The 12258-nt window shown below is 37.1% G+C and overlaps 1 protein-coding gene across 9 annotated transcripts in view; it reads left to right on the forward strand.

The window, feature by feature from the left end:
- The window catches only part of espn (espin), a 37495-nt gene that overhangs the window by 13922 nt on the left and 11315 nt on the right, over positions 1-12258 (forward strand). For 4 of the 9 annotated variants that reach the window (XM_067528619.1, XM_067528621.1, XM_067528625.1 and 1 more), the window contains exons 8-12: positions 5024-5185; positions 7819-8050; positions 8722-8775; positions 11054-11199; positions 11365-11739. In XM_067528619.1, the coding sequence (XP_067384720.1) occupies positions 5024-5185; positions 7819-8050; positions 8722-8775; positions 11054-11199; positions 11365-11739 (969 nt within the window). Of the gene's footprint in view, positions 1-92; positions 2139-5023; positions 5186-7818; positions 8051-8721; positions 8776-11053; positions 11200-11364; positions 11740-12258 lie in introns of those variants that run through there. The other 5 variants (XM_067528623.1, XM_067528627.1, XM_067528628.1 and 2 more) reach the window with 3 other exon arrangements.

The following is a 12258-nucleotide window of genomic DNA, read 5'->3' on the forward strand; positions in this document are numbered from 1 at the left end:
AAGAACAGTGCTGAGGAGCCCAAAACATGGAGCAGTTTATAAATCAAGTATTGTAGCTGGCAAAGATTTAGTCATCCAGAAGGAAATGTGTAAATAATGTTCTTATATCATAATCTAGATCATCAGTTGTGCTTGTCCATCAAGTGCAGAATTAGTAAGGTTTCACCTTCTGTCTTATATGTATGTATGCATGTATGTAGGAAATAAGACAGCGGTTTCAGTAATTCCTGTTCTTTCTTATATATGATGCACAACACAAGGTTTATTATATATGGCAAAAGGCAAATGTAGGTCAAAAATAGCTCAATAGATTTTTAAAAATATCAGCTATTCCAAGATTTAATGAGCTTGTGACATAATGAATGATATGGAACAATCCTATAAAAGCAGAAAGACCATAGTGTTTGAAATAAAGATTTTCCCTTGTGTCTAATCAGTTTGCCTGTTGCTCTTATGTAACAATCTGCCTTGTTTTGTTGCTCACAATGATGTTATTGTGTTAGCAAAGCTAATGAGGCTAGCGAAGATGCTCATTAGTTGCAGACATTTGGGTTGACACACAATAGGTGTTGTGATGGGTTTGATCTTAATTTCAAATAATTAATCTGGCCACAGATGACTCAAAACTGTGTTGAAATAGCTGAAAAGAAGAACAATTAAGTCTAGTATCTACAGCAGTTTCAGTGCTGCTGTGAACTACATCAAATCTCACTGTGAAGTTGTAACTATAATTGAATTCTAATTGAGTTGTTCGGAAAAGGATGTAATTATGATAAAGAAACCCAATCTGAGGGATCACTTTCACCCCATAAAGAATTTATGTCCTTATTGTTGCCATGTCTTTTAGTAGGATCAGATATAAATATTCGTATAATGATGTGAGCAAACTGTTAGATATAATGATTAAGTTGCAATATATATTTTAGCAAATTGTTAAACAATTGTTTGTTTTTATTCATTTTAGAGAAAAGAAAATATTGTTTAAAATCATGTTTGTTTTTTTGTGTTGTGATGGCACACACACCTCTGAATCGCCCTACAAATAGATTCTCTGTACCATTTCATCCAACTGTACAAAAAGTAGTGTTCAGACAGAAATAAAAAGGCTATAAGGAAAAAGCTGCTATGCAAAGTTGTTGTTCACAGCCGTAAACTCCACAGGTAGCAATAGTGTCCTGTCACCAGGGTGAGCTCTATGTGTGTACACACATGCACCACCCCCCATGTAGGACGGAGAGGTTTTAATTAGTGCAGCCCCCTCTCCTCTTTATACCCATGTGACCAGCCCAGGGTGCACCCTCATTAACAATGCAACAGTGCTTGGAGCATGTGCGCGCGCACGCACACACACACACACACACACACACACACACAATACATTGGGAAAAATAATCTACCTGGAGCACTATAGTAACAGAGTAGTAGCCTCTTTGAAGGAGAAAGCCGATCAGGTGGACCAACCGCACAATATGTAGATACTTCACAGCTAAAAGTGTTTAAACAAAAGACTCACTGAAAGGCAGTTTAGGAAACCTGTTGAACTCAGTTTAAAAAGGAATTTCAGGTGTTTGTTTCTGACTTTTGGGGTTTTCTCTGCTGCTTCTCTCACCTCATTTGTCTGTATTTGCTTTGACTAAAGTCAAATGTTTTATGTTGAGCAGCCAAACAAATGACTGCTTTGCCTCTACCATTTTTTTATTCTACTACTGTAGTTTCCACAGAAATTATATGGACGATGAATTAGTACATTTGCCACTATTATCTACAATTCTTTGTTGTGGATTTGTAGAACAGAAGGCCTGAATGCACCAAAAACCGTAAAATTTAATAGACATGAGTTATGGTGAGGGCAGCATCTAGGTCTTTGTGTTTTGCATAGGAGTCACTGAGCAGAGCTGGGGAGAGGTTGGTCAAGCTGGTAGTGACATCACAGCCACTGCTTTGGCCAGCCCTATAGGTTATTTATGAGACCTGTAGGTAAAGTGAGAGGGCAGGTAGAGTGACAGGCATTGTGCTGAGTGGAGAGGAGGTGATGCTTTGGATCTGATGACAGCTAGTTTCTGTGCTTCACTGAGCTTTGTGGATAAGGCTCTGTCCAAATCGAAGGACAACTGCAGAAGAGGATTTTCAATGTTACGGTAAGGTTTTAAGGACTAAGTAAACCTTGTTTTTACCAGTGAAAACTGATGTCCTGTAGACGTTTGGGCTGCAGATACAGCAAACATATTCTAAGCTTTTTGTCATATTTTGGTTAATCGCCAATGGAGCTGTTCAAGCTGCTATAATAGTTGACAATTTCTTGCATGTGTAACTTTATCTCTGCCTCTCTTTGTAAATTGCATGTTGCTAAGTATTCATTTAAAAATTAATAAAAACTGACTGTATATGCCCTTTTTTAATCTGAGATTTTGCACAACCATATGCAAACATACTAAGCCATGTCAAACCACAACCAGGTTAAACAAACTGATAAAGCATAGAAACATTTGAGTATAAGAACAAATACATAACAATGACTTTATGCTGACAGACGTATTCATATAATAGGAAGAAAGGCTGTCTGTGTGAGGGAGGGGAGGGCCTTGCAACATTCTTAGCTCAGAGATTATTTTTATTTTTGTTATGATTGTTATGTTCACTAACATCTTTGACATTAACAAGCTTCAGAACCTTTTACAACTTATGAACAGGAGTTGTTCTGACTCGAATTCTTCCAACTTAATACGATGAGTTAAATAAATGTACTGCTGGAAATTAACTCAGCTCTTAAACCAAACTAACAGTCTACCCAGTGTATAAACTGTTCAGAGACTCACATTTTTTATAGTTTGAAAAGCCATCAAAATGGAAACTTAATATATATATTTCTTATGTATTGCATGGCTCATTTTAACAGTAATAAACATTTTGGTAACCATGATGAAAGTTAGTGTTGAATTCAGTTTTGCCTGTCAGACAATCATTTTCATTTCTGTACTAAGTTTGGTAGTAAAAGACATCTGCAGCTTGAAGTTCAATATGTCAACGCGAAGAACTGACTCTTTAAAGGTTTAACAATAAGAACAATATGTCTTTTGACTAACCACTTATCTCTAAGTTTCTTAGTAGAATGATTGGGCAAAGAAATCTATGTTCTAAAAGATTTTAAATGAAATAAATTTGGCATTTAGTCTACTGAAATTAAACTAACAAGTTGTCATTACACATTATTATTTTACAGCAACGGGTTTCTTTCTATATTTATTTTTTTAATTCAACTTATCCAGGCTTACAATGTAAAATGCTTTGTGCATTTGCTACTTGCTGGCCCACTGTGGATGATGACAAACAATGAGTTGGGCTCCCCTGCTCACATTATTCTCTCACCTGATGAGTGCTAACAGACCATTTATTTGACAGTTGACATGAGTCAACAAAACAGGCTTGTAAGAACTCAGAACAAAGCACAAAAGGAGGAGAGGTCAGGGGTCAGCTATCAATTATTTCCACTTATGTTAACGTCGGCCACCTGCTTGATGTCTGAAGCTCATGTTTGGACTTTCTGAGTCACGGCATCAGCAAACTTTAAAATGTAAATGAACTCAAGTCTGGATTTGAAAAGCAAAGTAACAACACAATTTGCTGCGACTATGACTATGCTTGTAGTTATCAGTTTTCAACATTGAAAATATGTGAATTTGAAAAATGTATAGTAAACAGGAGCCCTCTTTAACACACTTAAAGTTTTTTGTGATTAAACCTTCAGAAAAAGTAATATTCTATAGGAAAATATTTAATGCAAAGTTTTTAGCAAACTACTAAATGCAAATGTAAGGCTTTTTGCATAATAAGAAAAATGTATCCATAGAATGAATGCAAAAATGCAAAGTAAACTTATTCACTGCTAATGTCCAGCTGCTTTACGATGTATACAGTCCAACCCATGTATTCTAACAACAGCATACAGACTCTTTGATTAACAGGACTTTGATGTGGTTTTGTGTCAGAGCAGAAAGTGCTAGATTATAAGAGTGACTATGACCCTGATCCGTGGACAGAAGAGTTAAACTTAAACTGGAACCATATCTGCCAACATACTTCTATGTTTTGAGGCCCTGCACATGAAACAGAATAAACACTGAAGTGTTACTGGAACTGAATAAAGAGCTGATCTGTTATTCAAATCAAGGTGTTTTGGTCACGCGAGATATCTAATCTGGAGACAAAGGACACTATATTTAAAAATTGGCTGTGCCAAAAAACACAAGTTCTTCCTCAAGTGCTATTTATCTGTACTAAAACAACTTGATTCTTTTATTTTATCAACTAAACATCTGTGTTGACAACCATTTTTTAAAACATAATTTATCACCAATGTTTTGACTTATTTTCTCTTTATAAAAAAGTTTTATATATATATATATATAATATGTAATCAAGTAATCAAGTCGTGTTTTGCATATAGTGAACTCATTTTACTGTCCATTTTCCTGTCACGTAAATCTATATTTAGTACCTACTTTAGTGTAGCCAGTTTCACATTGGGCTTTACTTAAGAATTATTTTTATTTGTATTGATTATTAAGTTATTTAATAATTATTCTGCTGATGGTTTCCTTGATTTTTTTTTCTTAACTCGGGAAAATAGTGGCAGCCCACTGCTCAATGTCTCAAAATAGCTTTTTTCATTTGACTAGCAGTTTAAAGCTCAAACATGAGCTCAAACATATATAACCAAATAAGAAATGTTTTAACTTGTGAGAAACTGGAACCTGAAACATTTTTGGTTATTCAAACATTACTTTTGTTTGAATAGTAATTCGATAATTACTCAAATAGTGACTATTAGAGCAATTATGTAGAACTTCTCTTACCTTATGTTAATGGTGCAAAAAATAAAAATGTTTCTCTAAATCCATCGCTTTTGAATGGAGTCAATTTTCCTGTGACGACTTTTTAATTAAAATTAAACTAGAGGGCTAAATCAAATGTATATACACCTAATGTATTTATATCTCTGACTTTGATTTTGTAATCTTTTAAGCAGCTAATTCCTGGAGAAAATCCCGAGAAACTGCGGCGTGTGGATTCAAACAGGAAGTCGAGGAACTTCAACAAGCAGCCCAGCACTGGGGACTACTATAAGACGCTGGGGAGCGACACGGCTGAGCCCCGCAGCAGCAAAGGCATGGCGCCCAATGAGGAGGTGAGACAGATCTGTGCCATTTATGGCAACAGATGATGATGTGCCAACATCACGCATCACCTGGTTCATTAAACAAAGCACATGAATATACTATATGACCAACATACGATGCTTTTGATACATTAATGGGTACATCTGATTTCCTCATTTTTCTGAAAATGTAAATTTAAAAAACAAATACTGTGGACTGCCACCAAGCAGTCACTAGATAAAATATTTCAAAATGCAAACAATCCTTGCAAACTTACTTTTAAAATGTAATTCATAAATAATTTTGAAGTTATGCTTTAAAATTATGTACTAAAAATATTAACACATAAACACTAAAACCAAAAATTATTCTCTTTAACTAATGAGTAGTGTCAGTCAATCTGTAGTCTGGATTACCTTATTCACCTATGATTTGGCCCCCTTTGGTGTCAAAAAAAACATTTAAAACACATTATCCAGACACACAGCTCCAACTGGCTGTCATCTTCTATCTTTCCAAAATGCTTGGCTGAGAACTAAAGAAAAGAGAAATGCTTCAAACCACCATAATTCCATGAGCAATTTTGTGCATGTGCTGTTAACTCTTGCTTATTTTACACTACTGTATAACATGATGGTGATTTGTAGACAAAAGACATTTTTAACAATTTCTCTTCAAAGCACTTTACAACATGAAGAAATGGAGTGGAGTGGAGCAGTGTGTCTGGCTTTTAATTTTTTTGATGATACTAACTAATCCAGAACTAATCCAGGTGGCAGACTGACAGACACTAAAAGTTTGTGTATTTTTGTTGTGGGTTTTAGTGTCTGTATGAGGCTTGTGGAAAATGTGATAAACTTAGAAAATGACTGCAGTAATAACATGTATTGCAATATAGTATAGTATGCACTGCAACATAATGCAGCATGCAAATGCAATAGAACAAAATTTGTAACTCTAATGGATACTGGCAGAGGATTTGTAAAGAGTTTGTTTATGGATGTATGGGAACCTTTGTCCTCGTGGGGACATTTTTAGGTTTGGTTATAAGATTCGTGTTAGGTTACCAAACTGACTGTAGTATTTGCCTGTGCCACTCAGCTTGTTACATAACTCTGTTTCCTCTTGAGCTTTTGTTTGCTAGCTGATGCAAACTGCCCTCTCATTTCCATTGCCTCTTGAGTCTCCACCCAGTTGTGTAAACTATTCAAGGATTTACAGTGGAACAACTTCAGGACAAATCCTAAGCAACAGAGCACACACACATAGTTTAAAAACAGAGAATACCCCATAACTGCTGCTTTTTTAAATTGAGAAAGAGGTGATGATAAACTACAAACAAATTTTCAAGATCACATTAAACATAACTATTTATAAAGATATAAAATATTCTTTAGGCTTTAGACTTAAATTAATGTGAGTAGTATATTCTCATTTTTCATTGATTTTAATTAAAAGAAAGACCATGATTACCTTCCCTCCATTTAATTCTATTCAACAATAAAAGCACATATCAACGAGTTGCAGCTTTTTATTTTAAACTTGTGAGGAAGCTAGAAGTGATACAGAAATGTGTTTGTCCCGACTAAAGCTTTATTGAGTAGTTTAGGAGCATTGGCTCAGAATCATGGCTTGAGAAGTACCAGCCACAAGCCAATTCAAAAATCAAGCCTCAATATACTCCTCTGATAATATGTTCATAGAAAAATAAATAATTTCATTATAACATTTACACCAAATGAAATAAAAATGTTTATACTATATTTAAAGGCTAGATTACAAGGTGCAATAATCTGCTTTGTACATGCCTTAAAATTATTGTTCAAGTTCATTTCTGTGTGATATGTGACATGTACTGATTTGCTACCACATGCCAGCACAAGCAGTTAAATGAGGAGAGTCTGTTAGACTCCTGTCCCAGGAGAGTTGTTCTTAGAATCTCATGGGTATCAGTAGTGGGGGTGTTCCCCAGTGATATGGGGTATAATCCACATTGAGCCAATTAAGGCTTCAGTGGAGCCCCTCCTGGTCTCAGAGGCACTCTAGCAGATGGACCGGCTAATCAACAGAAGCAGTGGCACGTGCCGCCAACACCCATCTGGACATGACCCTCCCCCCAACTCTCTGGGGGGGTTGAAAAGTAAAGGGGGCAACAATGATAAGCACGCGTCTGAAGAATAAAAGGAGGGGCAGGGTTGAGTTAAATGTCACGCTCCATTAAACTGGTCAGGCACACTTTCAGAGCGTGTCAGACACATATGGGGGGGTTCACGGCAGAAGGGTTAAAGCCCTATCATTTCCAGTGACAGATGGCTTTTTAACCCCAAGAGATTATGTCATATTAGCTCTGTTACTAAAAACACAGAATGGGTCTTTATTGGTCGATTAAAGACAACAGGAAGCAGAGGGATCTGATACGACTGCGTACATCTGTCACTGTGTGCAAGAATTTATTACTTGCTCAGCTCAGCAAGAGTTTTAACTGGCATGCCACGGCAACAGAGTACAAAAAACATTATCACTGTTAAGCTGATTTTTTAAATTATTTTTAATACATAAATTAAACATTTGATTTCATTTTTATTTTTATAGAGGTAGATGTGTTGTCTGTTAAATTATATATTTATATATTCTGCCGTGTCTGTCCCTTTTCCCTAACCAGGGATCCATGGTATTGGAGGAGCCTACTGACAGCTCTGCCCACAGCTCTGAGAATGGCACCACAGAGCAATCAGTCCCACCCCCAGCTCCACCACCTCCACCTCCTCTTCCCCCAAGCAACCCAGTATCAACACCCCCTCCACCTCCTCCATTGCCCCAGGAGATGCCAACAAGCCAGAATAATGCCAGTACCACCACGACCAATCAGCGTCGCCCATCTTCCTCATCAGGAAGTGAGTGCCATTAGCTATTTTTCCCCTCTTTCTCCATCATTTTTGCTTCCCTTTGTTTCCTACTTGTTGCTGGCACTACATAGACACATATGTTAAAAGGGAAAAAAATAAAAAAATAAAGTAGAAAATAAAAATATATACAAATTATTTTGCAATTACTCCTTGAAGCATCTCTGGTTTTTGGGGGCATACTTTATTATTTCTCGGTAAAACTTGGGTGATTCTTTTTCTTGTGACCTAAATAACAGACTATAAATTAATTATGTTGGGCTTTGATTACCATGAGAACTGGTTTAGTGTTCAGCCATTTCCTTAAGTGCCCTGCTGTCCCAAATGCAGCTGTGTGACACTGAACCTGTTCTTCTAGTTAAAGCAAAACCTTATTTCCGTCATGTTCTTGAAAATGCATAACAAGTTTACAATTCATGGGACAAAAAATGCTGGCACAAGATATGGCAAAATGTGTGATATCTCTTAAAGTTTAAGATGGTATATTCATGTTTTTCTCTATTCATTGTGATTGTTAAACCAGCACTGTATGTCTGGTAATGCTAAACCCTTTCCTTCACACTAACACCTTAACATACATTTTGTTTCTTTAACCGGCTTTATTTCCATCTCTTTCCTCTTTTTCGCCTCCTATGGTCTATCCTTACTGCCGCTCTGTCAAGGCGGGGATGCCTCTGCCTCTCATGCAGAGGGAGGGGCACTAAGACAGATGAAGAGTAAGTACAGACTGCATTTATTATCGAAATTACCTCAGTCTGTCGTGCACCCTTTTCTTATAAGATTGTAAAACATAATCTATTTATGCAGCAACTTTTATACGATTGTGATATAAGAATTCATTAAAAATCCAAGAACACATAAGACCCCAAGCTCAGATATTTGTATATAACCAAGAGCATAATTGGCAAAGCTTTTGCAGAATTATAAATGGTTAGAGGTTGTTTATTGTATTGACCTTACGCACATAATTATAAATGGTTAGAGGTTTTTTATTGTATTGACCTTACGCACATAATGGAAAAGATCCTAATTTTTAAATTACAGCAAATTAAGACATTTTTAACTAAAGTACTTTGAGACACCACAGACAGCTTGACTGCTCCTGAATTACAAAACAAGAGCAACAAACTTTTAAGATGTGATTGCTATCATGAAAGGCTATTTGTCAAATGTTGTCCACCTATTATTGCTCCACCCTTCTTTACGCTCACTGTGGCAGAGTCCACACCCTTAGCCTAAACACAATTTAACAAATACACACACATAACCTTTGATTAAAATGCTGTAGATACAAGTGCACCAACTTCTGTCCAGTGATTAAATAGTGTTAAACACGTGAGGTTGTGGCTCATCAAGTGTTCTGAAGCTTTGTAATGATTAGGGAAAAAATGGGCGAAGGTAGGCTGCTTATATTGCTTAAATATTAAGTTTAATTTTTAGACTATTTTCAAATTAATTCAATTTGTTCTATGAGCTTTGATAGCAATCACTGCACCTGCAAATGATGAGTTATGAAAAATGTAATCTGTTGACCATAATTCTAAAGAACAGTCAAATGTTGGCGTAAAAGTGTGTAAGGGTTCAGTAGCTGTTAGCTTTAATGCACAATTTTGCTCCACAGTCAACAAACTGTATGAGGCGTAGGGGGCGTCTGTCACCAGTGTCTCTGTCTCACTCAGTAATCCAGTAAATGTGAGCTGAGGCTGTATGGATGTCATTAATGCGTGTGTGCCATGTTTGCTGAAGAGAGGATTGGCCTGTTGGGATGAACTAACAAGCCAGGGAATGAAGGGTGACTGTGCATGTGTGCGCAGGCATCCATGTGTGTGCTCGTGCATGCGTGTGTTAATTCCTGGTCAGCTTGCCAATGGCTTGCTGTCACTTCCAGTTACCGGTGATTCCTTTAGATTTCTCCCAACTGTGATGATGGGTCTTTAACAGAATACTGTTCTCTCCTCTCTGAGCAAGCAAGAGAGAGAGAGTGGGAGAGAGGACGAATAAGGAGGGGTTGTTAGGCTAGCAAAGCTTTGCATCCAGCTGGACCCAACTGTGGTCACGTCGAAGAACATTTTAACAGGAGTATGTTTTTCCATTTTCTGCACAGAAAATGAGGCACTGAGGAAATTCAGTTCACTGGAAGTTTACATTAATTAAAACAGGTGAGGTAGCTGTTTGGCCTTATTCTATCTAGGTCGTTATTTTTTAAATTTTGTGTATTTTGAAATAAGCTATTGAGAATTTTACAGTTGCATCTTAAAAGTTTGTATAGTTAATACCAATACTATGGGGTTATACTATAGTTACACTAAGATAGCTACGTTGTCATTGTTCCTATTTTAAAGTACTTTACCAGTGATGTATTTTTATATAACTAATCATGTGTAACTGTTACAATTATGGTTTTCAGAACGTTATGTATTAATTAGCAATTGCACAAAAATCTAAGCGATACTTTGACTAATTAACATTTCAAATTTATTTCATTTCGTCTCTCTCCTTTGAAAACAGTTCCTTGGTAGTAGCATTACCAATAAAGGCTGCCTGAATTTTTTCTTGAAGATTATGCTCTTCACCTAGTCCCAGTTCACTGTAATGGTAGACGGAGGCAACATGTGCTAAATGTGCTGAATTCTTGCTGGTTTATTTGCAAGGACATTGGTAGCTGGGAAGCCATTTTATTAATCCTTAACTTTAGAGAGTCACGACCAAAATCTGAATCCCAAGGGGTATTACGGCAAACGTCTATAGTAGAAAACAAATCTCAAAAGAATCTTATTAAGCTTATCCGTGTGAGACAGTCACTCAGGACACCATAATGACCTCAGATCACTGTCCAACTGGTTCCAGTTCAGCATTGTTAACTGCCTGATGCGATAAAATATTCAAGGCTGAAATGCTACCCAACTCCTCTCTCACTCTCTCCGTTTCTCTTTCCCTCTATTCTATCATTCTTTATAGCTGGTTTCACTTTTCTGCTCATGTCTTTATCTGCAGGCACAAAATCTTTCAACATGATGTCCCCCACTGGTGACAACTCAGAGCTTCTGGCAGAGATCAAAGCAGGGAAAAGCCTCAAGCCCACACCTCACAGTAAAGGCTACACCACTGTCTTTTCCAACAGTGGACCTACAGGCAGCGATGTAAGTCCAGAGCCATTCCCCATTGCTAATGAATGAAAGAATTGCGTTACATAACTAGCTAGTTAATGTTAAATGTTAAACTTCGGAATAAATTTTTTGTATCCTGTGATACATTCACACAAGAATACCAGCATTTATCAGTTATTTCTGTTTATTTCCCTTTAGGAAAATGCGACAACTCCACCAGAGACATGTACATCAAGCCCATCAGCCAAGCCACCATCTCCTCCACCAACCAATATAGCTGTCACCTCCCCACCCACCACACCGAGTCCAAGCCCCAGTCCCACTGGTTCTGGATCTGCCAGGTCCATGTCAACCTCAGCAAGCTACGAGCAACTATCCTCCAACTCTGTCACCAATGGGACAGCTGGTAGCAGCACTGGAGTTGAGTCGGGGCGGAAGACTAGCCTTGCAGATGTGGAGGCACTAGTGCCCACCCATGATGAACACGGAAAAGCAATCCCTGAATGGAAGAGGCAGGTTATGGTGCGAAAGCTTCAGGTCAAAATGCAAGAGGAAGAAGAAAACAAGCGCAAGGTAGGGAGGACATTTTATTCAGGTTGAGAAATTTTGTGTGTTAGCTATCCCATTTGTGGTCCTGTAAATTTAAAATGCTCTGATCTCTGGTGATATATGACAAATACACATATTGGATAGCTGGTGTTTAGATTTTAGTATCACCTTTTGTGGCTTGAAGACTGATCTTGAGTGTTGTTGTTGTTTTCTTTTCCCCTTGCATGACATGTTTTTCTCTCTATTTTTGAACTTGTTTCATTAATCTCTATTTTAAAATTAGATTATGTGACTGTATAGTCACTGAGGTAATATTATGTGTACTTAAACCTATTCTTAAAAGTATTAATTGGTAATCCATATTGTGGCTATCTGAACACTTGTTTGTTATGTGTAATTCAAGAGAGACTCAGTGCAGTTGATCAAGTTTGAAAATTTTTTTTTTCTTAAAGCACCTTTCTGTATGTTTTCTCATACTTAAAATCTGTTAACAGAAACAACGTTTGGAGTGCAGTGAACTGGAGTGCTACAATGCCCATCACA

This window comes from Channa argus, chromosome 13 (genome assembly GCF_033026475.1).
Source record: "Channa argus isolate prfri chromosome 13, Channa argus male v1.0, whole genome shotgun sequence".
In the NCBI taxonomy this organism is placed as follows: Eukaryota; Metazoa; Chordata; class Actinopteri; order Anabantiformes; family Channidae; genus Channa; species Channa argus.